We start from the raw sequence: 23,817 nt of genomic DNA on the forward strand, positions 1-23,817 counted from the left end.
GAAATGAACTTTAGACATCCCAATTTCCTTTGGGAAATAGGTTCAGTTGTGGTCATGAGGGAGTGGTCCTGATGATTAAATTAGTGTTTACATAATGAGAAACACCATATAGTATAGTACATCTTACTAATTCTATACCCTGTGAAGATAAAGCCCTGTGATAGACATCTGATAGCCAGGGGGAAAAAACAAAAAAGAGTCACAGGTATGCTGGAAACTTAATCATGAATTCCAAACTACCAGAACTGTAACCAAAACTAAATTCCTGCTGTTGAAATCATCCTGAGATAACAAATACAGTAGCTATGCAGGTGTTTCTGTATGTTTAAAATTTTCCATAATAAAATAAACTCCAAAGCTTAAGAATATAACAGAGGATGATATATGCATTCTATGATTTTCATGGGAGTAAATGTAGTAATAGTAATGAAGTATTACATAGCAAAATTCATTAAGGCCCAGGTATTCAACATGTACATATTAAACAAGTACAATATTCTGATTACTGTGCAAAGAACTTGAGATGTGTCTGTGCTTGTGACACTTAGAGTGTAGTAAAAATTATTTTCATCATTGCTAAATCATTTCATGTATTTCTAGATTCTGTGACTCTTACTTTTTTAAAAAATATATTTTATTTATTTATTTGAAAGTGACAAAGAGAGAGAAGGAGGCAGATAGGGAGAGAGAGAATTGGTGCTCCAGGGCCTCCAGCCACTGCAAAGGAACTCCAGATGAGTGCGGCCCCTTGTGCAGCTGGCTAACGTGGGTCTGGGGAATCGAGCCTTGAACCGGGTCCTTAGGCTTCACAGGCAAGCGCTTAACTGCTAAGCCATCTCTCCAGCCCATGACTCTTACTTTTATATTCCTTGGAAATTATCTCATCATCTATGTGTACTTTTTGATTTATTTTGTTTCACTATCAAATCTTTGAAAAAAATAAGAAAAAAAATAATATAGATCCTGTACATGGTAGTTCTATGTCATGATAATAACATAAATATTAGTTGATGTGCCTCCACAAAGACAAATGATTATGCCATGAGTCTTGTTAAAAAAGCTAAATAATTGTTTATGAAGATCAGCTTTCCTTGGGTAGCCAGGTTACTTGAACAGAATGTTGTTTGGAGGAATTTGTGAAGAAAACTACTGCATAAACTCTTAGAAACAATGCAATTCCAGAAAGGAAAAAAAAAAAAAAAAAACCTAATGAATCATTTGATATATTTTATGTAACAGGTTAGATATTCAGCATATTTATCTGGTAAAAGAAGTAAATAGAATCTATGATTAAGGCTTTACATTTTTGTACTATGTTAGCAAAAATAGAAACATTAGACATTCATAGAATACACATATTACTGTTTCAACTATTTGCTGATAAACTGTTTTGGTTTCACAACCTTGCACAAATACTGTGGGCTGTTTACCACAGGAAACACTTTACAGCAGAGCTTAGTGTGTTGTGTTACATTAGTAAAAGTGGAAAAGTTAGAAATACACAAAATACACATTTTGTTGTTAAAGTTATTTGCTTATAGGTTTTATAGTTCCAGAATGGCTTTGTCTAAAACTTGTGGGTCATTTTCCCCAGAAAAGGCTTTAGCTGAACCTATGAGGAACTCTAAAGCCAAGTCAGCCCCTCAGAATTCTCTTGATGAATTGAGGTCACTTTGGTTCTTTTAGGGAAGCCAATAAAAAGAGTATCAGGGACTGGAGAGATGGCTTAAGCAGTTAAGGTGTTTGCCTGCAAATCCAAAGACCCAGGATCAATTCCCCAGGACCCACATTAGCCAGATGCTCAAGGAAGTGCATGCATTTAGAGTTCATTTGCCATGGCTTGAGGCCCTGGCATGCCATTCTTTCTCTCTCTCCCTCTTTCTCTGCCAAATAAATAAAGAAAAATAAAATATTTTTTTTCAAAGGGTATCAGGCTAAAGATTCTTTCTACCATTCACAGCAGAGAAAATACTATTGCAAGAAGGAATCCACACTTGCTCTCAGCAATATATTTGTATGTATATGTACTTGATTCTCTGATTGGTATCCAGCTCATTTGCAAGAATAAAAGCACATCCATTTATGCATTATACATGTATCAAACTATACATGATATCCAGTAGGAACACTGTGGTGGTTTGAATAGATGGCCCCCAATATATTCAGTGTTTTATTACTTTGTAGTTTATTTACATCTGCAGCTACCTGGCTGGAGGTGACTTCACTGGGTGGATCTTAAGGTGTGGTGGTAGGTTTAAGATTTCAATCTAAATGTATGCAAAGTGTGCCTAGCTGGAGATCCTGAAGTGTGCTGTGCTTTGTGGCTTTGACATTAAATTACAATTATAACATCACAAGTGAGCCACTGTGAGCATCAGAAGAAAGTGGAAAGTTTCCCCTTAATATTTGACAATATTATACTATTCATCAAAGCAACTACTTAGTCACTGATAAAAGCACTAAGTTATGAGTGTCTTAGGGATTTTTTGTCTTATTCAATAATATAAATAAAATATGAATAAATTTTGATATTATAGCTGTATTCATTTGTCAACTGGAACAGTGGCATGTTCATCTTTACATATTTTAATACTGCATATATGCATATATTTTATGGAGTCATAGAAGCACTTTGTAGTTATATTACTACCACTTATAGAAACAAAGTTTCACAGATGTAGGCATTAGAGACTCTAAACACAGTGAGGGTAATTCAAAATGGAAATAGTGCTGAACAGTGAAAAAGATGCAGCAAAGTTCACACATATTGTTTTTCTTCTCATAATAACTTTCCATTTTTTTCAATTTATCTTTATTTATTTAAGAGACAGAGAAAGAGGGAGGGAGGGAGAGAGAGAGTGTGTGTGTGTGAATGGACACATCAGGGCTTCTAGCCGCTGCAAATGAACTCCAGATGCATGTGCCACTTTGTGCATCTGACTTATGTGGGTCCTAGGGAATTGAACCTGGATCCTTTGGCTTTGCTGTCAAGTGACTTAACCACTAAGCCATATTTCCAGCCCTTTTAATATTTTTTTTTATTTATTTGAGAGAGAGAGAGAGAGAAAGAGTGAACACTTTTTCATTCTTTATGCAGAAATAGGAAAGCTGCCTTATTTAGACATGTCCACAAACACTGATTGGTGTTTCTGCCTTGCGGGTAACATAGGTGCATGGTTCCATGTCTATTGGGTCACCTGGCTGAAATGGCACAGGCAGAATGAGAACACTGCTGGACTTTTAGGAATTTCTTCTTAGGATTCATAGAAATGACATTACTTAATTGTCTGTGTGCTTTTTAAGTGAATATGAAGCCATATACCTCCTATTCTAATGCAGGAAACATAACAGTGTTAAACAATGCAGACAGCTGAAACTGAACTTCCTAATGTTTAAGAGCAAAGACATGGTTCTACATTAAAGTTGCATAAGTTTAGCAGCCTATAATTATGCATTTCTGGGAAGAGTAACTGCTCTGTGAACTTTATGCTTCAAGTTAAGTAAAGAATTTGCTTATTTGGTGAGCATCCTTTGTCAGTATTTTGATCATGTATATCTGACATAGGTATTTACCAAGTCAGAATCAGAGTGAAGAAAGCAATAATAATCTCCTGTCTATTCCATGAGGGTAAAGGAATATTTTGGAACATTTCTTTACTTCCACTACTTAAAACCTGTGGTTAGGGAAAAAAGTACACATTAAACATACACATGCCAATAGTTCTAATTAGCCTACTGATTTATATGCACATATTTGAATACTACAATTCAATATTTGAAAGTTATTTTACATTAAAACACAATAGAGGGCTGGAAAGATGGCCTAGCAATTAAGGCATGCAAAGCCAAGGGATCCTGGTTTGACTCTCCAGGACCCATGTAAGCCAGATGCAGAAGGAGCGCATGTGTCTGGAATTTGTTTGGAGTGGCTAGAGACACTGGAGTGCCCATTCTCTCCTTCTCAAATAAATAAATAAAAAATATTAAAAAAATATAACTCTCCATAATATTATATATGTGGAATTATCATTAAAGTATAACATTGTAGCCTCCATATAAATTATTCCAATATGTATTCTAACTGTTTACTCTGATAATGTTAATGTGGGAAATAATGTAGAAGCATCTGAATTAGATAATTCCATATTTACTTCATGCCTTCATTTATTTTCCATATTTTAATGATTTGATTCAATTGGAGTAGGAAAACTTTTTTTGTTTTGTTTTGTTTTGTTTTTGAGGTAGGGTCTCACTCTGGTCCTGGCTGACCTGGAATTAACTCTGTAGTCTCAGGGTGGCCTTGAACTCACGGCGATCCTCCTACCTCTGCCTCCCAAGTGCTGGGATTAAAGGCGTGTGACACCACGCCCGGCAAGTAGGAAAATTTTTATCAGAGTTCCGTTTAAACTGTCTTTTCATGGGGTTAGTTGTTGATTTCTCCCAGATTATAACTCTTGGTACCACACTAGGATAGATGCTGACATCTCACATCATTACTTTTCTGTTGCTTTAAATGAAAGAATGTATTTATGCTATATCATGTCAAGTGAGGGAATGTTGTTATGACATTCAAAATGCATTTATGTTGGAAAAAATATACCACAAACTAATTTGTGGGAGTAGGCCTTGATTATTTTATTGTTCTACTCACATAATGTTGTGTGACAGTGTTTGTAATTTTAATATTTTTGGCTTAAATAATGCCCATGTTTTGCTTATGTAATTTTCTAAGAAATTATACTATGAGCATTTTTAACGACATAATGTTTGTCTTTGGAACAAATTAAGAAGCAGTTTGAAGAATCATATATGCCACTTTCACATAAGCCTGTCTCTAAAGTAACATAGGTGTGATTGCTGGATTTAGTAAACCACAGATCAGCATTGCATCATGAACCAATCTGAAGAACTGTAGAAGTATGCGCCTCCAGTGCTAGCTGTCTCTCAGTATCAAAGCTTCTGCTAGTTCAGCTCAACCTCTTTGGAAGCTTCTTATCAGCATATTGGTATTCTGTTGAAGAGCATAATGTATGAGGTGCAATTAAATACATGAATGTTACTGTGAGTATATGTGCACAAGTGAGTTGCAAGTACCTATGACTTCCCTTCCCTGAATGACCACACTGCAGATTGATAGGAGAGCATGCCACATCTTTATGACATGGTTTCAGAATGGCTTTGTGACATTACAGAAAGAAAGCTGGTCTGAGAATTTGCATATTAGCTACTCTAAGTGATCACTACATAGGATCTTATGCCATTATCTTTCAAATAAGCTAACAGCATCTTCCTTTAAACCAGTAAAGAGAGAAAAATGGTGACTGTGAAAAACTTGGCATGTAGTGGCCATGTAAAATGATATAGACACTGTAGAAAACAGCTTGGCAGTTTCCTACCATGTTACAATTTGGTAAGTCTGCAATTCTCCATTTAGACTTATATCCAGGAAAATTAAAACATATTTCCAAATATAAACTTGTACATAATTTCTGGGAATACAGCTCACTAGTACAGCACATTGGCCTGGCATGCAGGAGGACCTAGGTTGAAACCTCAGCACTGAAATGAAGGCAGGCAGGCAGACAAACCAACAGCTTGTATACTAATGTCCATAGCAGCATGATTCAAAATCATCCTCAAGTAGAATCATCTTAAATGTCTGTCACCTAATGTGTTATCCATCTGTGCTATAAAATAGAATTAAGCAATCTAAAAGTACTTATGCCTACCTCAACATAGGTGAAAACTGAAAATGTGCTAAATAAAATAAGCCCATCACAAAAGGCCTCATTGAGTGACTTTTCTTGAGTGAAATATCCAGACTCAATGAATCCATGGACATATGAATAGATAAGTATAATTTATTGACTCTGGGGCCAGAAGATAAGGAGGGAATGGGGTAGGAGGTACCTGACCATGGGGCATGTCTTTGGGGTGATGAAGATATTCTAGAATTAGTAGTGGGTGGTTGTATAAGGTATAACATATTATAAACACTGAGTTATGCATGTTTAAATATTAAGTTTTATGGTGTGTAAATTATATTTCAATAAAAACATAAATTACAAAAAATAACTATTTGCACTATTTATATCACAGAATTTTAGGAATCCACCGACGACTGGAATCTAAACCTTACTTACACATCCATGGCACTGCATAGAGGACATGGGTCTCAGTGGATGTTACTGAATGAATATAAGAGTCTGCCTTAAAGTCATCTTCATGCACATGTCATATAGAGAGCTAACATCACACAGAGAGCTTGCCAGCTTGCTGGGAAGAGCTTTATAAATGTAATAAACTGTTCATTTTGTTGTTTGTTTTTAATGGAAGGCACCAGAGACACAGATAAATTGAGCTCTCTGTTCACATTTACCACTTTCTGCTTTACAGGCTAAGAGCAAAGGTATACTAACTGTCCTCCTGGACTGCCAAATCCTGAAGGGAAGGAACTGTGTTTGCTTCATCTCCATTTACACACAGCTCTGCCTTTATTGAGTGCTACCTAATAACTGCTGCACTCCCACCACACTTTTATGTTATATTTTAACTACCTAATAACTGCTGCACTCCCACCACACTTTTATGTTATATTTTAACCGATATTCTATTTGGAATACAGAGAGAAGTTTTCAGGTTACTGAATGAACTTCAAACACCACCCCCTGGGAGCCAACCATTCCTTTCTTGTGAAAGAAGGACTCAGGCTCACCTCTGGGCTCCAGGCAGAGCCAAGTCTTGAGGTCAATTCCTCCCATGCTGCCTCTCGGCCACATGGCCTTGCCTCCTCTGTTCTCTGTGGTTTTCCTGGTATGATCCTGGGGCAATCTGCAAGACTCCTTTGTGTGTATCTAACTTGAACTGGCTGCAGTGCATAAAACCTGTGGCCATTCCACTAGAGTGCTTATCTCAAAGCTTCTAGAGCAGTCTCCTCTCTCCTTCCTCCTGTGTTGCCTTTCTCTTGTTTTTGTAAGCAGATCTTTGACTTAAGCCTTTCCTAACTTCCTCTGTGTACTCTGCTCTTAGACAGCAGTATGGCTTTCCTAAGCAGTGTAAATTTAGTCTTAACACTGTGGTGTTGTTGCTTTGATGACAACACCCACACCCTGTTTCTTCATAGTCTTAGCTCTATCTAAGACTGTCCTCTCAGTAACCACAGTGGAATACCAAAGTGCATGGTGGAGTGTTTCATCGCTCACTCCACAAGAAATTCAGTCAGTATGAAAAAGATCTCACTCAGTGAGATCCGGGAGTCATTCTGAATTTCTCTGTCTTGCTGCTTTCCTTTAGTTATCTGTGGTAGTTTGTTGTTCCTCCCTACTATTTCTCATTTGCTTCTGTCTCTTTTGGCATTTCCCCTAAGGAAAAAAGGAAGGCAAGTACTTGTATACCAGGAATTTATTGAGAATTTATTTTTCTTACAATATACTATGAGGGAGTGGGGCAGTATATATAGAAAGGAAAACTAATAGGGACTTTGTTAATAAGTAGATTATTGCTAATTGATACTTGGGGCACAGTCTGGCTGTGATTTCTGATGATGCATGTAGACTTACCTGCTTCAGAACTGTCCTACCATAAAACAAGGAGGCTTGGGTATCAGTCTGCTCATCATTGCTGCCCTCTCCACACCTGAGGGCTGCCTCTTGCATAGCCAGCATATTTTGTAGTCAGTGATGGTCTCTGGCAGAGGCTGAGTAAGCTATCAGCACATGGGATTTTTTTTTTTTTTCAGGAGGTCTTTTGGTCACCATGGGCTTGGTTAAAGAGCTTCCTGTGTAGTATACTGTCTACCCTAGTGCAGCTCCCATCCTGCATCACTTCTCAGCAAAGACACTAGGCTGGTCTCTTTGAAGATTTGAGTCTTTTGAAGTTTTATATTTTATACATCCTGCCAGAATGATCTTATACACATGTGTGCACATTCTGACTATAACATGAATCCCTTTCCTCCAATTAGAGGCCCTTAGGATCTCCCTAGAGCTTTCACGATAAAACCCCACTGCCTGGATCTGTGATTCCACACTGTACTGCAAGACACATACGACTCCATGGCACACATATGTGGGTAGGGTAGGATACTTTACAATCCGGATACCTAGTGAACACCAGATAGGCTCCAGTTTCAAAAGAGTCCATAGTTATAAAATACAGTCATATAGCATTTCTTTATGTGATGCCATACTATTTCTAGGTTGAGTTTTTTAATATATATTTATTTGACAGAGATAGATGGCAGTGAGTGGGGAGACTATGGCTACAACAAGGTCTCATGCTTCTGCCAATGAACCTCAGATTCATGCACAACGTGGTGCTTCTGGTTGTATCTGGGTATTGGGAATTGAACCCAGACCTCAAGATTTCCAAGCATGTTCCTTTAATAACTAAGCCATAGGTTGAGTTTTTAAAAAATATTTTACTGATTGGTTGATTGATTTGAGAGAGAGAAAGAGACAGTGGCAGATAGAGAGAATGGATATGTCAGGGCTTCCAGCCACTCCAAACTAACTCCAGATGCATGCACCATGCCATCTGGTTGTATGTGGGTACTAAGGAATCAAACTCTGGTCCTTAAGCTTTGCAGGAAAGAACCTTAACCACTGAAAAATCTCTCCAGCCCTATGTTGAGGTTTGACTGTTGCTCTGATGAAAAGCAAAAAATTCAGGGACAATCCATGTAGGAGAGAAAGGGAGGCAGGGTCTCCTCTGGAGATAAGGATTAAGAAAGTTCAACAGGTATATATCATATTAGCATATAAATATGATCATCTAAGGATGAGGTGAAAACAGCATTGTTCTATTCAATTATTGTATATGACTCTTTTTCAAGTCACCACTGTGTTATTACTATACATAAATGTGTAGCAAGGTATTGGGAATTCAGTGCTTTAAAATAAACACTTTGGCTTTTTTTTTTTTTTTATCCAAGAGCAGACAAGCCATGACTGGGAGACCAGGAGTTCTGCAACCCAGGAGTTCGGGAGTCTTGCATAATGACCTTATTTAAGAAAAACTCCTGTGTCATGTCTGCTGCTTCTCTTACATACAAGTCTCTCCCTTCATGGAAGGCCCAGGAAGGTAGTCATGTCTTTGTGCCTTAGCAGGTAATATTCCCTACATTCTGATTGCTTTTCTTATTCCAGCCCCCTTCACCACTCAGCTTAAGGAACACTTCTGGGATGAGTCTCCTCAGAGGGGGGATTTCTGTTCAGGTGTGATGTAGATAACATTTGTCCCATAGCCTCTTTTTTCCAACTCTCATGTGACATTTTTGTTTCCCCAACCAAGGCTATTTCCTTACCTTCCTGCTGAACTAGCCTGATTTCTATGAGCTCCTTGTGTTTATTTTGAACTTGCCATTGTTATTAGAATCATGTTAATTAAACATAGGATAAATTATCATGCCTGCTAAAATCGTGTTGCAGATGTTCACATCTAATGATTTAATCTAAGAATAGAGGTGGATGTTAGAATGAAATTGGAAGATTATATCTTTACTCTTTGTTTTCTTGTGTATATTTTAAACATTTTATGTCATGATTTGGTTACATCTTACTGAGAACCTTTGCATATGCATGTTTAGAGGAATCTCCCCATGACTTCTTATCTTCACCTCCCTTATATTTGGATCTCAGCATATCTACCAGCAATGCCTTCTATTTCTGAGAGAAGTTATGTATTTGAATTTGATTTTCTTCTTTGTACCCAGTTCATAAGCTTTATGGGGCAAGGTCTCTCTTGCTGACTATTGGATGTCTTCTTGAGGTTATTGTTGAACATATTGTTAGCATTCAGCTAAGATTTCTGGAGTGATTATGGGATGGATGAATGAATGTCCAATCTGTGACATTTTCATAGATTATTCATGTTGATATTAAGACCTTATGGCCATTCTGAAGTGCTGGCATATAATTTCTCCTAGAAAGGATAACCAGGCTGTCTAAACTATGAGTACAGAAGACAGGTAGCCAGGTGAGGACAGAGTTTTCAATTATAAATTGAAAAGGAATCAGGAGCAATACTGGGGTTATTTTTATTATTTTTTGCATTGTGTGTATGGGAGGTAGTTCTATACCAGGCTTCTAGGTGAAGTCACTGCACATTTAGCACTGCTGAGACTTTCAAAAGGTGGATGCTGACAACAACAAAAATCCCAGGAAACAAACTGTGTTCCTTATAACACTTAGTTCAGGGCTTGGGAGTGAAATGAAAAGCTGTTCCTCCAAGTATAGACAAGACTCATGTATTATGAAGATTTGGAAAAGTCAGACTTATTCATAATCTCCTTATTCTCAATTACTTTTCATTCATATGTCTTTCTTCTCTTTCCACATTCTTATCCTTTTTTGTCTATTTCCCAACCGATTTAGACTTGGTAAACAAATTAGAAGTCCATGCTCATCTTTTAGGATCTTTTTTTTTCTTCCAATTTTAAAGGGTTGACTCATATTACTTGTTCTAAATTGTAACATTGAGAAAATACCATGTGACAGGCTAAAAAATATATGGTGACTTTTTATGTAGTTGTTAATTAATGTTTCTGAATTGCTGCTGCTTGAGGTTGATAAGGCCCTACTATGAATTCCTTGAGTTGAGGAAGTTGTAATAAAAGACAATAGAAAGGAAAAATAATTAGTTTGTGCTTTATGAGGCTAATGTATTAATAATATCTCTCTTTCCCTGACTTTGCCTTCTTGGTCTGCTTTTTATCAAGTCAGTCATCTGAGGTATTTAGTATTATGTAGATGATATGCACCATGTGAATAAAGGACCAATGTTCAGATTGCCAAGCTTATAGTAGACATTGTAAAAAATAAAATTATGTGCATATTATGCATTATTGCTGGCTAGAAAGACTCATCTCACAGTTTGGGTTGAGCCACAGTGTCTGAGATCATGTCAGAAGAACACCTTCAATCCTGTATTCATCAAGGTAGGTTAGATTCTGCATTTCAGTGTAGATAACCCAGTGGGTTAGAGCTCACTTATGCTGCTGTTCACAGAAGCATCTGCTCTCATGCTATGCAGACATCAACTTACGGGTGGGACCTGCCTAGAAGAGCTGCTTCCCCTTAGGCCCATTTGTCATCATTAGTGTGGAAAGAAGGTGGCTCTTGACATTTCTGCACATCAGTGACTCTTCCATTTCACTAAGTAGCACAAGTTATCTGGAATACCTATATTTAATAAGACAGAAAAACACAGGAGTATAATGCTCTTTTAGATTAAAGGAGACATATACTGTGGACAGTCTATAATGCCCTACCTCATTAATAGGCTACAACAGCATCCAAAGAAAGGTTTCTGGAATCACTGGCAAAGTTGGGGTTGCCCCCAGATTCTAATAATGTCCAGCACCTCTTATGTGTAACGTTGTGCACATAAAATTATAGTCAAAGAGAAAGGTGCCATTTTCAAAGGGCAGCTGTCTACCAGAGCCATATTATGATGGGGCATGTCTATCACATCCTCTTCTTGGCTCTGTTGATGCAGCCTTTGTTTCTATTAAAGCATTCTGCACCATCTATATTCCATCATAGGCACAGACCATTAGGTTTGGATGACAGATTGTACAATACTCAGAGCTCAAGCTATAAAGAAGAACCTGGGAAATGAAGATTTGGAAAAGGAAGTTAGAGGCTCAGCAGAGTCAAAAAGTGTACAGACTGGTAAGCCATGCATGTCCACCCATCAAACTGTGATATGAGATGGGTGTGTGGAAAAATGATAGAATGCTTGACTTCTAATTGGCTTTGACCCCTGTAGGAAAAGTAAGCATTTGTGGCTCACCTGGAACAATGGTGGGTTGATAGGCTCACAAGTTGGTGGACGGAAGTTACCTAAAAACCACAGTACCGGGCTGGAGAGATGGCTTAGTGGTTAAGCGCTTGCCTGTGAAGCCTAAGGACCCTGGTTCGAGGCTCGGTTCCCCAGGTCCCACGTTAGCCAGATGCACAAGGGGGCGCACGCGTCTGGAGTTCGTTTGCAGAGGCTGTAAGCCCTGGCGCGCCCATTCTCTCTCTCCCTCTATCTGTCTTTCTCTCTGTGTCTGTCGCTCTCAAATAAATTAATTAATTAATTAAAAAATAAAAAACACAGTACCCCTTGCTCTTGTTCATGACTTTGATTCACATCTAGTTTTCAAGTATAACTGAGAAACTATACCTGAAAGCGACTCCCAGCAAACCAAACCAAGAAAGTGTACAACCTCTCACTAGTCAATCAAGTGTGCTTGTTTTACTGCTGCTATGACAAATTAGAAGAGAGTGTCTTACTGACATATAAATTTACTGTCTTGTAGATGTGGAGTTCAGAAATCTGAAACAGACTGAAATCTGTTGGTAGATCTGTGTTCTATCTGGACACTGGGGCAGCACCATGAAGTGCCTTTCCCAGTTCTTGACATAGTCTATGCCTTGGCTCAGGTCCTGTCACTCCTGTTCCCACTCTACCACTGTGGCTCCTTTCCACGACTGGACTTACTGCTTTCTTCTTAGGATTCCTGGGAGTATACTGTCCCCCACCTGGATAATTTAAGATAATCTTTCACTCTAAAGATCATAAACTTTAATGACATTAGCTACATGCTTTCAGCATGGAAATGAGCATATTCACTTATTTTTTGAGTTGGTTGTGGACATAATTAGGAGGCTTTATTTGTCCCACCTTACTAAGTCATAGATTCTGAGAGTCCCTGTCAGGGGTTGTCAAAGTAGTAACCTGTGGACTAAATCTGGCCCATTATCCGTTTTTGTAAATGAAGCTTTATGGGAAAACATCCACGCCTACTCTTGTATGCATTATCTAGGAATGTATGTGCACTGTGATGGCCAAATTGAACCATTGTGACTCAGACCAAATGACAGTGACTCACAAGCCTATGGTATTTATAGCCACCTTTAAAATACCATAGGCTTGTGAGTCCTGAAAATGTCCTGAACACTAGTCTGTAGTAGAAAAGATCAGTTTTGTTACCCTGTAGTAAGAATCTGGGCCATGCAGCAGCTGCTATGGCTTCTGATATCCATTTTGGCATGGTTAAATCCAGGCACAAAGTTAAATCCTGATCCTAATAAGGAGAACCATTTTATGCCATCTCTAAACCAATGAGCACTCACAAAAGAAGATATAGAGGCTACCACCTGTGTCATAACAGTGACTCTTCTACTGGGGCCGGGTGCTCAAGACAGTGGGTAAAGCCATCCTTCCTTCTGGAGCCAAACTGTGGATGGTCACAGAAAGCTAACTGTACTCTTTACCCTCTCCCTTTTAATGCTGAAGGCCTTAATTTTCATCCTCACCTATGACAAATACAGTTGGTTAGGCCACATGCTCGTAACATCTTCCATATTCACCATGATTAGAATTTGAGTATTACTGTAACTTCTTCAACGACCCAGTCAAAGTCTAGCCTGGGCTCAACAAGAAAATTCTCAAGGGCTGATCTCATGTATCATAGTTTCACTTTATGAAGTTCTATTCTCAAATGTAACATTATCTTCAACCATTATAGATTTCACTCTGTCACTCGTCAATGTTGTCCCTAGAGCAGAATTAAGAGATAGTGACTAGATTGAAAACACAAGATTAAAATTTAATTCTTACTACTTAAAACTTTCTAGAACTTATAGTATTTTAAGCCAGCTTAAAAAGTACATTGTTCCTCCAGAAAATTTTCCAAGAATCTTGTACGATAAAGGGTTATGAAAATGGATCAGAACTATGGAATTTTTACCAAGACAACAATGATAACACAAACTTGGATTTATTTTGAAATGGCAGAAATTTCTTAACAATATTTGAAGCCTAATTTAGTTGGTGCTACCAAATCAATGCTTCCTTTTTGTTTACTTTCCTTTTTTATTACACTTTGTTGTTTAATAAACTAAGTTTGATGTTTTGTCTTAAATGAGTCCATAACCACAGGGGTATTTTGTGGATGTAAGAAGTTCCTTTGAGTAACTTTGTGGCAGATAATGCAAATACAGGAGGACCCCAGTTCATTCCTTCTGAGGGGCAAACAGTTTTGGGTACATGGGCACTTTGATCCACTGAGATTTCATTACCTTTATCTCACAGCGGTACATAATGATAGCAAAGGTGGAAAGGGTGCATACCAGAATTCCTCCTGGGAAGACATGGGTGCTGTATTTCTTCAGTAGGGCATCTCTCTTAACTGGAAAGTAGGGAGGAAAATCAAAAGATGACTGGCCATAACTTTCCATGATTTCATTCCAGCTTACAGCAATCATGACACAAATATTGCTAAGAACCAGAAATAAGATAGAGGCGTTGTAGCACAATTCCATGTATTCCGGGAATGGAGCATCGATCCAGCTGACCATGATAGCCACTGAGCTGAAAATTAGGACTACAAGCATCATAAAATTAGCCATTAACATCAGACCCTGGCTATACTCCATTTCAATCGGAATGACCCAGCTGGAGTTGATGGGGCTGTACATCCGGGATTTAGTGAGTGAACCAGAGACATTAGCTAGTTGATAATAATAAGCTTCCCAAAGTCCAAAGTACACAAGCTGAACAGCTGGATTCTCGAACTTCCACAGGCGCCAGAACTTGCTAGTAGTTACGGTTAAACAAAAACCCCAGGCCAAAAAGCTGCAAAGGAAGCCGGTCAGTCTGTAGATCCATTCCTTCTCTTCATCAAACGTTTCCAATCTGTAGTCGAGGGCACGCATTTCAAAGATGGGAGGATCCCAAATGTTCTTTGTAGAACTAGGAAATGTTGAACGCGGAGAAGAGCCAACACAAGAGAGGACGCGTCGCCGCAGGCTCACAGTAGCGCGCCCGCCGTTGGCGCCGGCCTTGCTCAGCCCGCGCGCTGCCTGGTGCCCTGGCCTGTTGCCATAGCACCGCCTCCTGCCTGCGCAGCCTGCGGGAGCTGACCAGCGCGAAGCGTCCAGCGCTGGTCAGTCACTGAGCAACACCAAGTATGCAGTGGCAGGCATTTTTGTGTTTCTACCGCTCATGGGCTATCTTTGGCTTTTCCGTCACCTCCAAGGTCTCCTCCAATTTGAGCTCCTCCATGGTGACCCAGCTGAAGCAGTAGAGCCTCCGTTCTGCGCCCTGGTCCTTGCTCAGGGCAGCCGTGTGCAGGAAGCCCTGGGCCTCAGTGCCTTATCCACCTCCTTCAGTTTGTAGCTGGAGGGAAACCAGCAGATCTGCTAATTGAATATGCCACACAGCAGGATGTGAGCCCTTTCCCCAGGGACAGCTCATCCTTTGGCTCAGCCACCAATAAGGCGGACTTGAAAAGGGGCTGCAGTGTTGGGGTCATAGATGCAGGATTGATAGCTAGTGTGCAGGGCTACGCGAGGTGGCAGAGATGTTAGGAGGTAGCAACTATTGGAAGGAAACGAGTTCATTAAGGGCATGCCCATGAAGGCTGTATGACGACTGCAGACTCTTCCCCTCTCTCTGCTTCCCAAATACTGTAAGATGAATATCTCCTATGCCAGACACACTCTGTCATGAATGGCTGCCATGATCACTTTGCCACCACAGGCCCAAAGCAAAAGGGCTGTATCTCTCAGTTACTTTTTCAATGCTAGGATGAAATACCCAAGCAGAAGCAGTTTATGGAAATGCTTATTTCAACTTAGAGTTTTAAGGGGATGTTTTAACACGGCCAGAAAATGGCAGGCCAGAGTGGGAACCTCATCAGAACAATCAGAATCAAAGAGAGAGACGGGAACATGGAGTGGACCATAACTATATTATCTCAAGGCCTACCACTCCGTCCCCAGTGATCCACTTCTTCCAGCAAGGCTGTGCCTACTAAAGGTCTAATAACCTCCACAACTTTCCCAAACAGTGTCACATATTCAAACACATGAGCCTCTGGGGAACATTTATACTCAAATCATCATAAAGGCAAACCAGCTATGGACTGAAACTTCTGAAGCTATGACCCCAAAGAAATCTCATCTTTTTTATTTATTTTTATTTTCAATATTTATTTATTTGAGAGAGACAGAGAGAGAGAGAGAGAGAGAGAGAGAGAGAGAGAGAGAGAGAGAGAGAGATTTTGCATGCCAGGGTGTCCAGTCACTGCAAATGAACTCCAGACACAAGCACCACCTTGGGCATCTGGTTTACATTGGTTCTGGGGAATCAAACCTGGCTCCTTAGGTTTTGCAGGCAAGTGCCTTATCTGCTAAGCCATCTCTCTAGACCCTCTTTTCATCTTTTTGAAATTGATTCTCCCAGGATTTTTGTTCATAGTCACAAAAAGCTAACACAAATAGGATGTGAGAGTAGAGAATAGTGAGATTTCAAATGAGGGACAGATAAAAAAAAATCTGAATTATAGACCTACTATAAATTACTAAGAATGAATATATATATATATATATATATATATATATATATATATTCATAATATATATATGATATATATATATATATATATATATATATATATATCATATATATATTATGAATATATATATATATATATATATATATATATATATATATACATACATATATATACTTTCACATATATTACTAGAAGAGAGCATCCAGTAAGACTACATGTTTGAGGGGAGTTTGTGGGATGGAGAAGAGGTACAAAGAAGAAAGAGATGAGTCCCAAAAAATCATTTCTTGGGCATAATGCATCTAAAAGAAGCCACATCTAAATGTCACAGGCTGGGCAGACCACATGTGAGAGAAGTGTTATGTATGAATAGCTTTCCTTCCAAAGTGGCTTGAAATGGAATGGAGAAACAAAATAGAGCAAAACATCATGGTTGTAATCTCCAGGAAAAACATGTTTTTAGTGTAACTTATTTATGATCTTAAAGAGAAACTGAGGGACTAAAGAGATGGCTGAATGGTTAAAGGTGCTCACTTGCAAAGCCTGCTTGCCCAGGTTTGATTCCCCAGAACACATGGAAAGTCAGATGTACAAGGTTGTACATGCATTTGGAGTTTGCAGTTGCAAGAGGCTTTCCCTGGCATGCCCATGTTATCTCTTTGTCTCTCACTTCACAAATAAAAATATTAAAAAAAATAATAAATTTAAGCTGATGAGATAGCTCAGTAGTAAAATGCTTGCCAGTATGCACCAAGCCCAGGGTTAAATGTTGTGACTTTCTCAATAATCATTTGTGTGTGTGTGTGTGTGTGTGTGTGTGTGTGTGTGTGTGTGTTTGTGGTCTTTACCTACTGAGTCATCTCCCAGTCTTAGACTGTGATTTTTTGGATGCCATATCAACTGCTTCTAAGTCTGCATCATTTAAAATGTCATGATAGGTTGTTAATTTATAAAATTATACACACAGTTTAATTGTAGAAGTAATTGTAATTACACATACTTCTAAATTGTTAAATTATATATATATATATATATATATATATATATATATATATATATATATATATATATATATACATGTATATAATTTAACCCCATTTTTCTCTTTGGTTGAAACTTACTAATTTATTTATTTGAGAGAAAGACAGGAAAAGACAAAGACAGACAGAGTGAGTGAGTATGGGTATTTCAGGGCCTCCTGCCACTACAAACTCCAAGGTGCATATCACACTTTGTGCATCTGGCTTTATGTAAGTACTGGGCAACTGAAGCAAGCACTTTAACCACCGGACCATCTCTCCAGCCTGTAATTTACTTTATACAAGATAAATTGCAAAGAGTAATGTTTATTTTTTTTCCAATTGAATATCTCTAATTGAAGGTTTTTTTTTTTTTAAGTGGGCCATAAACTATGATCCATTAGGTTATTTTAAACTTTTAAGTGCTAGTTCTAAGAAAGGTGGTAAGATAACAGTAGAAACTATTAGCTTTCCTCCACAAGTTGTCTTGGGCCAAAATTTTCAGGCCCAGTTTAAGGTAGCATCTAACCAAGAGACCTCTAAACAGAAAATAAGTGAGGTCTTAATTTAGTCACCCATTTATACACAGCATTTCATTTGTCACATTTTTTTTTCTTTTAATTTGACTGTTTTTAAGTGATCATTGGATTTATAGTATTAAGCACTGACCTTGGAATGGCCAGTTGAGTGTTCATATAAAATATGTTAGTTAGGACCAGTCATAAGGATCACTCAGATTTAATGTTATCAATAATATTTATTGAATTCAAAATATGGGAAACTCTTGTGTTTTTCCTATCTAATTGGAGAGTGTCACACTTGGCCAACAATTAAAATTAATAAGCAGGTTAAGTATAATTGTATTGCTCTAGGGGGTTGAATTTTTTCAAAAGGGAAATCTGGACTTTGATAACAAGAGGAATAAAAAGAAGAGTGTGATGAAATACTGCATTTAAACAGTTTTTATTGCATTTTAAAAATAATTTATTTTATTTATTTGAGAAAGAGAAAGAGGGAGAAAGGAGAGAGGAAAGAGAGAAAGAGAGAGAGAGAGACAGGGAGAGAATAGGCACATTAGGGACTTCAGACATTTGAAACAAACTCCTAACACATGCACCACCTTGTGCATTTGATTACATGGGTCCTGGGGAATCAAACCTGGGTCCTTTGGATTTGCAGTCATGCACCCTAACTTCTAAGCCATCTCTCCAGCCCTGCATTTTCTTTGTAGGAGAGTTGAGCATCTTGGGTCTTTTTAGATAGGACTGCACCCTGTGAAAGAAACTTTATTTTCCAAAAGAAATGGCTTCTATTTGGAAGGAACAATTAGCTATAATTAGCATGCAAGTTTTAATGATATTGCATTGTGACGCTGATTAGGCCTATGAGATTGAGGTTGTAAGTCACTTCTATTGTTTACTGTATGCAAATTTAGCCACTTAACTTTAATTAGACATTGAAACCCAGAACAATTATCAACAATTGCTTTAGCATATGTGAGCAGAGGGAAATGCCAATCATGATATTTTAAATGACTGAGACTTATAAGCAAGTGATAAGTAGCATCTAAAAAACCATCATCTTTGAGCCCATACTTTACACAATACAGCTAAGTATGGACCAGTCTTTCTAACAAGGTGTCTGTAAGACTGATGGTTTATGATCTTATGTAATTCTGAAAGGTCAGTGGTTTCATTCCTACCAGTTGATAAAGTATGTTATAATGCTTTTTTTTTTGCAAATGAAAAATCATAACATAAAGTACCAATTACACTTTTAGCAACCTGACAGTATCCAAAGAAAATTGTAAATCTGGAGTTGACATGATGGTTCAGTGGTTACAGTCTCTTTCAAACCCTGCCAACCCAGGTTCAATTTCCAAGCTACCCATGTAAAGCCAGACAAGCAATAGTTTGCAGCAGCAAGAAACACAGGTGCACACACATACACATGGGTACATATGTGTAAGTATATAGATAAAAAGTTTAAGCTGGCCATGGTGGCACATTTAATCCTAGCACCAAAAAAGTTTAAAATAAAAGAAAATTGTAATTAAGCTGATTTAATGTTCTTTAGCTTCAGAATTGCAGGGAAAAGCTGGAAGACAGGGTCTGCTGCTCTCACTTCTTCCCTGTACTAATTTTCTGTCTGCCTTAGTCTGTGATGACATCTTAAAAACATATCCATAGTATCCACAAAGAATCAAATCAACCTAATTAAGGACAGAGAAAATTACATTTATTTGGGGATAATTATGATTGCAATTTTGGAAAACACAGATTAGTTTGCCTTGAGACCCTGGTTTAAGGATTTAGAAACTGATAGCTTTGTTTATACTTTTAAATTGCATGTTCGATTGGTTATTATAGTACAGCCAATCTTCTCAGTTCTTGTCTCTCCACCTTAAGAATAAGATGGAAAGATAGGTAGCAAAGGGTGAACAATGAGGAAGCCAGAGGTTCTCATACATCTAGGTATGTCCTAATTGGCTAGGTGTATGCAAATGAGTTAAAAGTTGTAGGGAATAATCAGGAGACTACTGGCCACCCTCTGAAGGGACAGTGTGGGTGCCTTCCAAAAGATGATGGCTCTATTTCCTTGCTTGCGATGATGACTGCTGAGAAACAAAGCTTGACTTTCAGGAAAATAAAATGTATAAGGTAGAGACATAGAGAGGGTTCCTGTCGCATTCCAGATGTACCTGGACCTGGTTAGGATGAAGCATTCAGCTGTCAAAAGGATCAGGTGAAAATACCCTCTATTCTACCATTTCTAACCCAGTGTAAAACTTTAGAACTGATTCCATCATAGCTAGGGGGTGGGGTGGTGGACTCCCTTTCCTTTCAATTACATCATTGGTTAGACAAAAATTAGTATTGATGCTTGAACAGTTAAGCTGTCTTATTAATAAAATCTGGGTACAGTCTCAGCCTCAGGGCAGCTCACAGGGGTGCAGAGGTAAACCATGTTTCAAGAACAAGGTCTGGTTGGGTTCAAAGGAGAAATCCATGGGTGGTATTAGGAATGAATGCTACTCCATTCTTATTTTCTTTCTTTTTAAATTTCTATCCTCTTAGATTTATTTTTTATTTTTTTCAATTTTTATTAATATTTTCCTTGATTATAAAATATATCCCATGGTAATACCCTCCCTCTTCCCACTTTCCCCTTAGAAATTCCATTCTCCATCATATTCCCTCCCTAGCTCAATCAGTCTCTCTTTTATTTTGACGTCATGATCTTTTCCTCCTTTTATGATGATCTTGTGTAGGTGGTATCAGGCACTGTGAGGCCATGGATATCCAGGCTATTTTATGTCTGGAGGGATCACGATGTAAGGAGTCATACCCTTCCTTTGGCTCTTACATTCTTTCCGCCACCTCTTCCACATTGGACCCTGAGCCTTGGAAGGTGTGATCAAGATGTTACTCAGTACTCCAGTCACTTCTTTCTTTCCAGCACTATGATACCTTCTGAGTCGTCCCAAAGTCACTACCATCTGAAAAGAGAAGATTCTCTACCCAAAGTGAGAATAGCATTAATATAAGGGTATAAATATTAAGAGAAGTGCTTACTGGGCAGTTTGATAAGCATAGTATATATATTTTTCCAGAAATAAGCAGATGTTACATCCCTAGGGCTCATGACCACCCCTGTTTTAAAATTTCAGTATCAGGGCTGTCTTCCCTCCCATGGAGCGGGCCTCCAGTCCAATTGGAAGGCAGTTGGATTCCACCATGACAGACATCTACTATTGAACCTGCTGGCTCATTTGGCCTGGCTGGCCAATTATAGGGCTTGCAGTGTCCACTGTTGAGTATCTTCACTGATGGTATCTCTTTCTCCCATTAAACTACATGTAGAATGGCTTCTCCCAGTTTCCTGTCAGCTGGTCTACATGGAGGAGGTTATCAGCTCAGTTCCAGCAGGATTTCTCAGTGGCATTGCAGCCCAAGTATGTGGAGTCTTCAGCAATAGGGTCTTACCATCTATTCCTGGTGGGAAACCAAGGGCCATGACAATGGCCTATAATGTTATGGGGGCATCAGGGACCTCCATGGCCAACAACTCACTGGAGGTATACCATCAATGACACTGAAATTTTTCTAACAATCTATGGCTCCTGAGTGTTCCACTGTCTGATACTGGAGGATTCCATATGATTTATTTTGCATCCTCTTAGATTTTGATTAGCTCTCCCTCCACCTTTCCTTTACTCAATCTCTTCCCTGACCTCACTTTGGGCCTGTTTACCCCATTAATCTACTCTTTTACTTACATATACACAACACTAACCTATTAAGTACTCTTCTCCCTTCCTCTCTCTTCCCTGTATATCTCCTTTTTAAATTACTGGCCTCTGCTACTAAGTTTTTTCCTTCTCACGCAGGAGCCCAATCATCTGTAGCTAGGATGGATACACATATGAGGGAAAGCATATGGTGCTTGGCTTTCTGGGCATGGATTACCTCACTTAGCATAACCTTTCCAGATCCATCCATTTTCCTTCATATTTCATAACTTTTTTTTTCTTTACCACTGAGTAGAACTCCATTGTATAAATGTGCTACATCTTCATTATCCACTCATCATGTGAGGGACATCTAGGCTGGTTACATTTCCCAGCTATTATGAATTGAGCAGCAATAAACATGGTTGAGCACATATTTCTAAGGAAATGACATGAGTTCTTAGGATATATGCCTAGGAGTGCTATAGCTGGGTCATATGGTAGATCAATCTTTAGATGTTTTAGGAACCTCCACACTGATTTCCACAATGGCTGGACCAGATTGCATTCCCACCAACACTGTAGAAGGGTTCCTTTTTTTCTACATCCATGCCAGCATTTATGATCATTTGTTTACATGATGGTAGCCAATCTGACAGGAGTGAGATGGAATCTCAATATAGTTTTAATCTGCATTTCCTTGCTGACTAGGGACTTAGAACATTTTTTAGATGCTTATACACCGTCTGTATTTCTGCCTTTGAGAACTCTCTATTTAGCTCCTTAGCCCATTTTAATTGGCTTGTATGATTTCTTATTATTTAACTTTTTGAGTTCTTTGTATATCCTAGATATTAAACCTCTATTAGATATATAGCTGGCAAAGATTTTTTCCCATTCTGTAGGCTACCTCTTTGCTTTATTCACAGTGTCCTTTGCCATACAAAATCTTTGTAATTTTATGAGTTCCCAGTGGTTAATCTGTGGTTTTATTGCCTGAGCAAGTGGGGTTATATTCAGAAAGCCTTTGCCATGACCAATATGTTGAAGGGTTTCTCCTACTTTTTCCTCTAGCAATTTCAGAGTTTCAGGTCTGATGTTAAGGTCCTTAGTCCATTTGGACTTAATTCTTGTACATGGAGAGAGAGAAGAATCTATTTTCATCCTTCTACAGATATATATCCAGTTTTCCCAACATCATTTGCTGAAGAGGCTGTCTTTTCTCCAATGAGTAATTTTGGCATTTTTATCAAATATCAGATGGCTACAGCTACCTGGACTTATATCTGGGTCCTCTATTCTGTTCCATTTATCTACATATCTGCTTTTCTGCCAGTACCATGCTGTTTTTGTTACTATGGCTCTGTAGTATAGGTGAAAATCAGGTATGGGGATACCACCTGCCTTATTTTTGTTGCTCAGTATTATTTTAGATAATCAAGGATTTTGTGATTCCAAATGAATTTTTGGATTGAATTTTCTAGTTCCGTGAAGAAATCCGTAGGAATTTTGATGGGGATTGCATTAAATGTGTAGATTGCTTTTGGTAAGATTGCCATTTTCACAATATTGATTTTCAATCCAGGAACAAAGAATGTTTTTCCATTTCCTAGTGTCTTCTGCAATTTCTTGCTTGAGTGTTTTATAGTTTTCATTGTAGAGATCCTTTACTTCCTTGGTTAGGTTTATTCCAAGGTACTTTATTTTCTTTGATGCAATTGTGAATGGGAGTGATTCTCTGATTTCATCCTCTGTGTGCTTGTTGTTAGCCTATAGGAATGCTACTGATTTCTGTGTATTTATTTTGTATCCTGCTACATGGCTGTAGGTGTTTATCAGCTCTAGCAGTTTTCTGGTAGAGTCTTTAGGGTCCTTTATGTATAGAATCATGTCATCTGCAAATAATGATAACTTGATCTCTTCCTTTCCAATTTGTATCCCTTTTATGTGCAACTCTTGCTTATTGCTATGGCTAAGACTTCCAGTACTATATTAAATAAAAGTGGGGAACATTGACACCCTTGTCTGGTCCTGATTTTAGTTGAAAATCTTCCAGTTTTTCCCCATTTAGTAATATGTTGGCTGTAGGCTTGTCATAAATAGCCTTTATTATATTGAGATATGTTCCTTCTATTCCTAGTCTCCATAGGACTTTTATAACGAAGATGCTTTCTCTGCGTCTAATGAGATGATTATATGATTTTTGTCCTTCAGTCCAT

At 38.4% G+C, this 23,817-nt stretch overlaps 2 protein-coding genes across 6 annotated transcripts in view; one reads left to right on the forward strand and one right to left on the reverse strand.

Annotated features, from left to right (window-relative positions):
* Macrod2 (mono-ADP ribosylhydrolase 2) overlaps positions 1-23,817 on the forward strand; it is a 2,207,522-nt gene that overhangs the window by 1,316,884 nt on the left and 866,821 nt on the right. The window lies entirely within an intron of this gene.
* On the reverse strand, positions 14,004-14,705 carry LOC123462756. Its single transcript, XM_045156019.1, has one exon. It carries the CDS (start codon positions 14,703-14,705, stop codon positions 14,004-14,006), a length of 702 nt encoding a protein of 233 aa, XP_045011954.1.

This window comes from Jaculus jaculus, chromosome 8 (genome assembly GCF_020740685.1).
Source record: "Jaculus jaculus isolate mJacJac1 chromosome 8, mJacJac1.mat.Y.cur, whole genome shotgun sequence".
Taxonomy (NCBI): Eukaryota; Metazoa; Chordata; class Mammalia; order Rodentia; family Dipodidae; genus Jaculus; species Jaculus jaculus.

What these genes read in the sequence shown, in the direction of transcription:
- LOC123462756 (XM_045156019.1), bottom strand. Translation starts at nt 14,705, where the DNA reads ATGCGTGCCCTCGACTACAGATTGGAAACGTTTGATGAAGAGAAGGAA.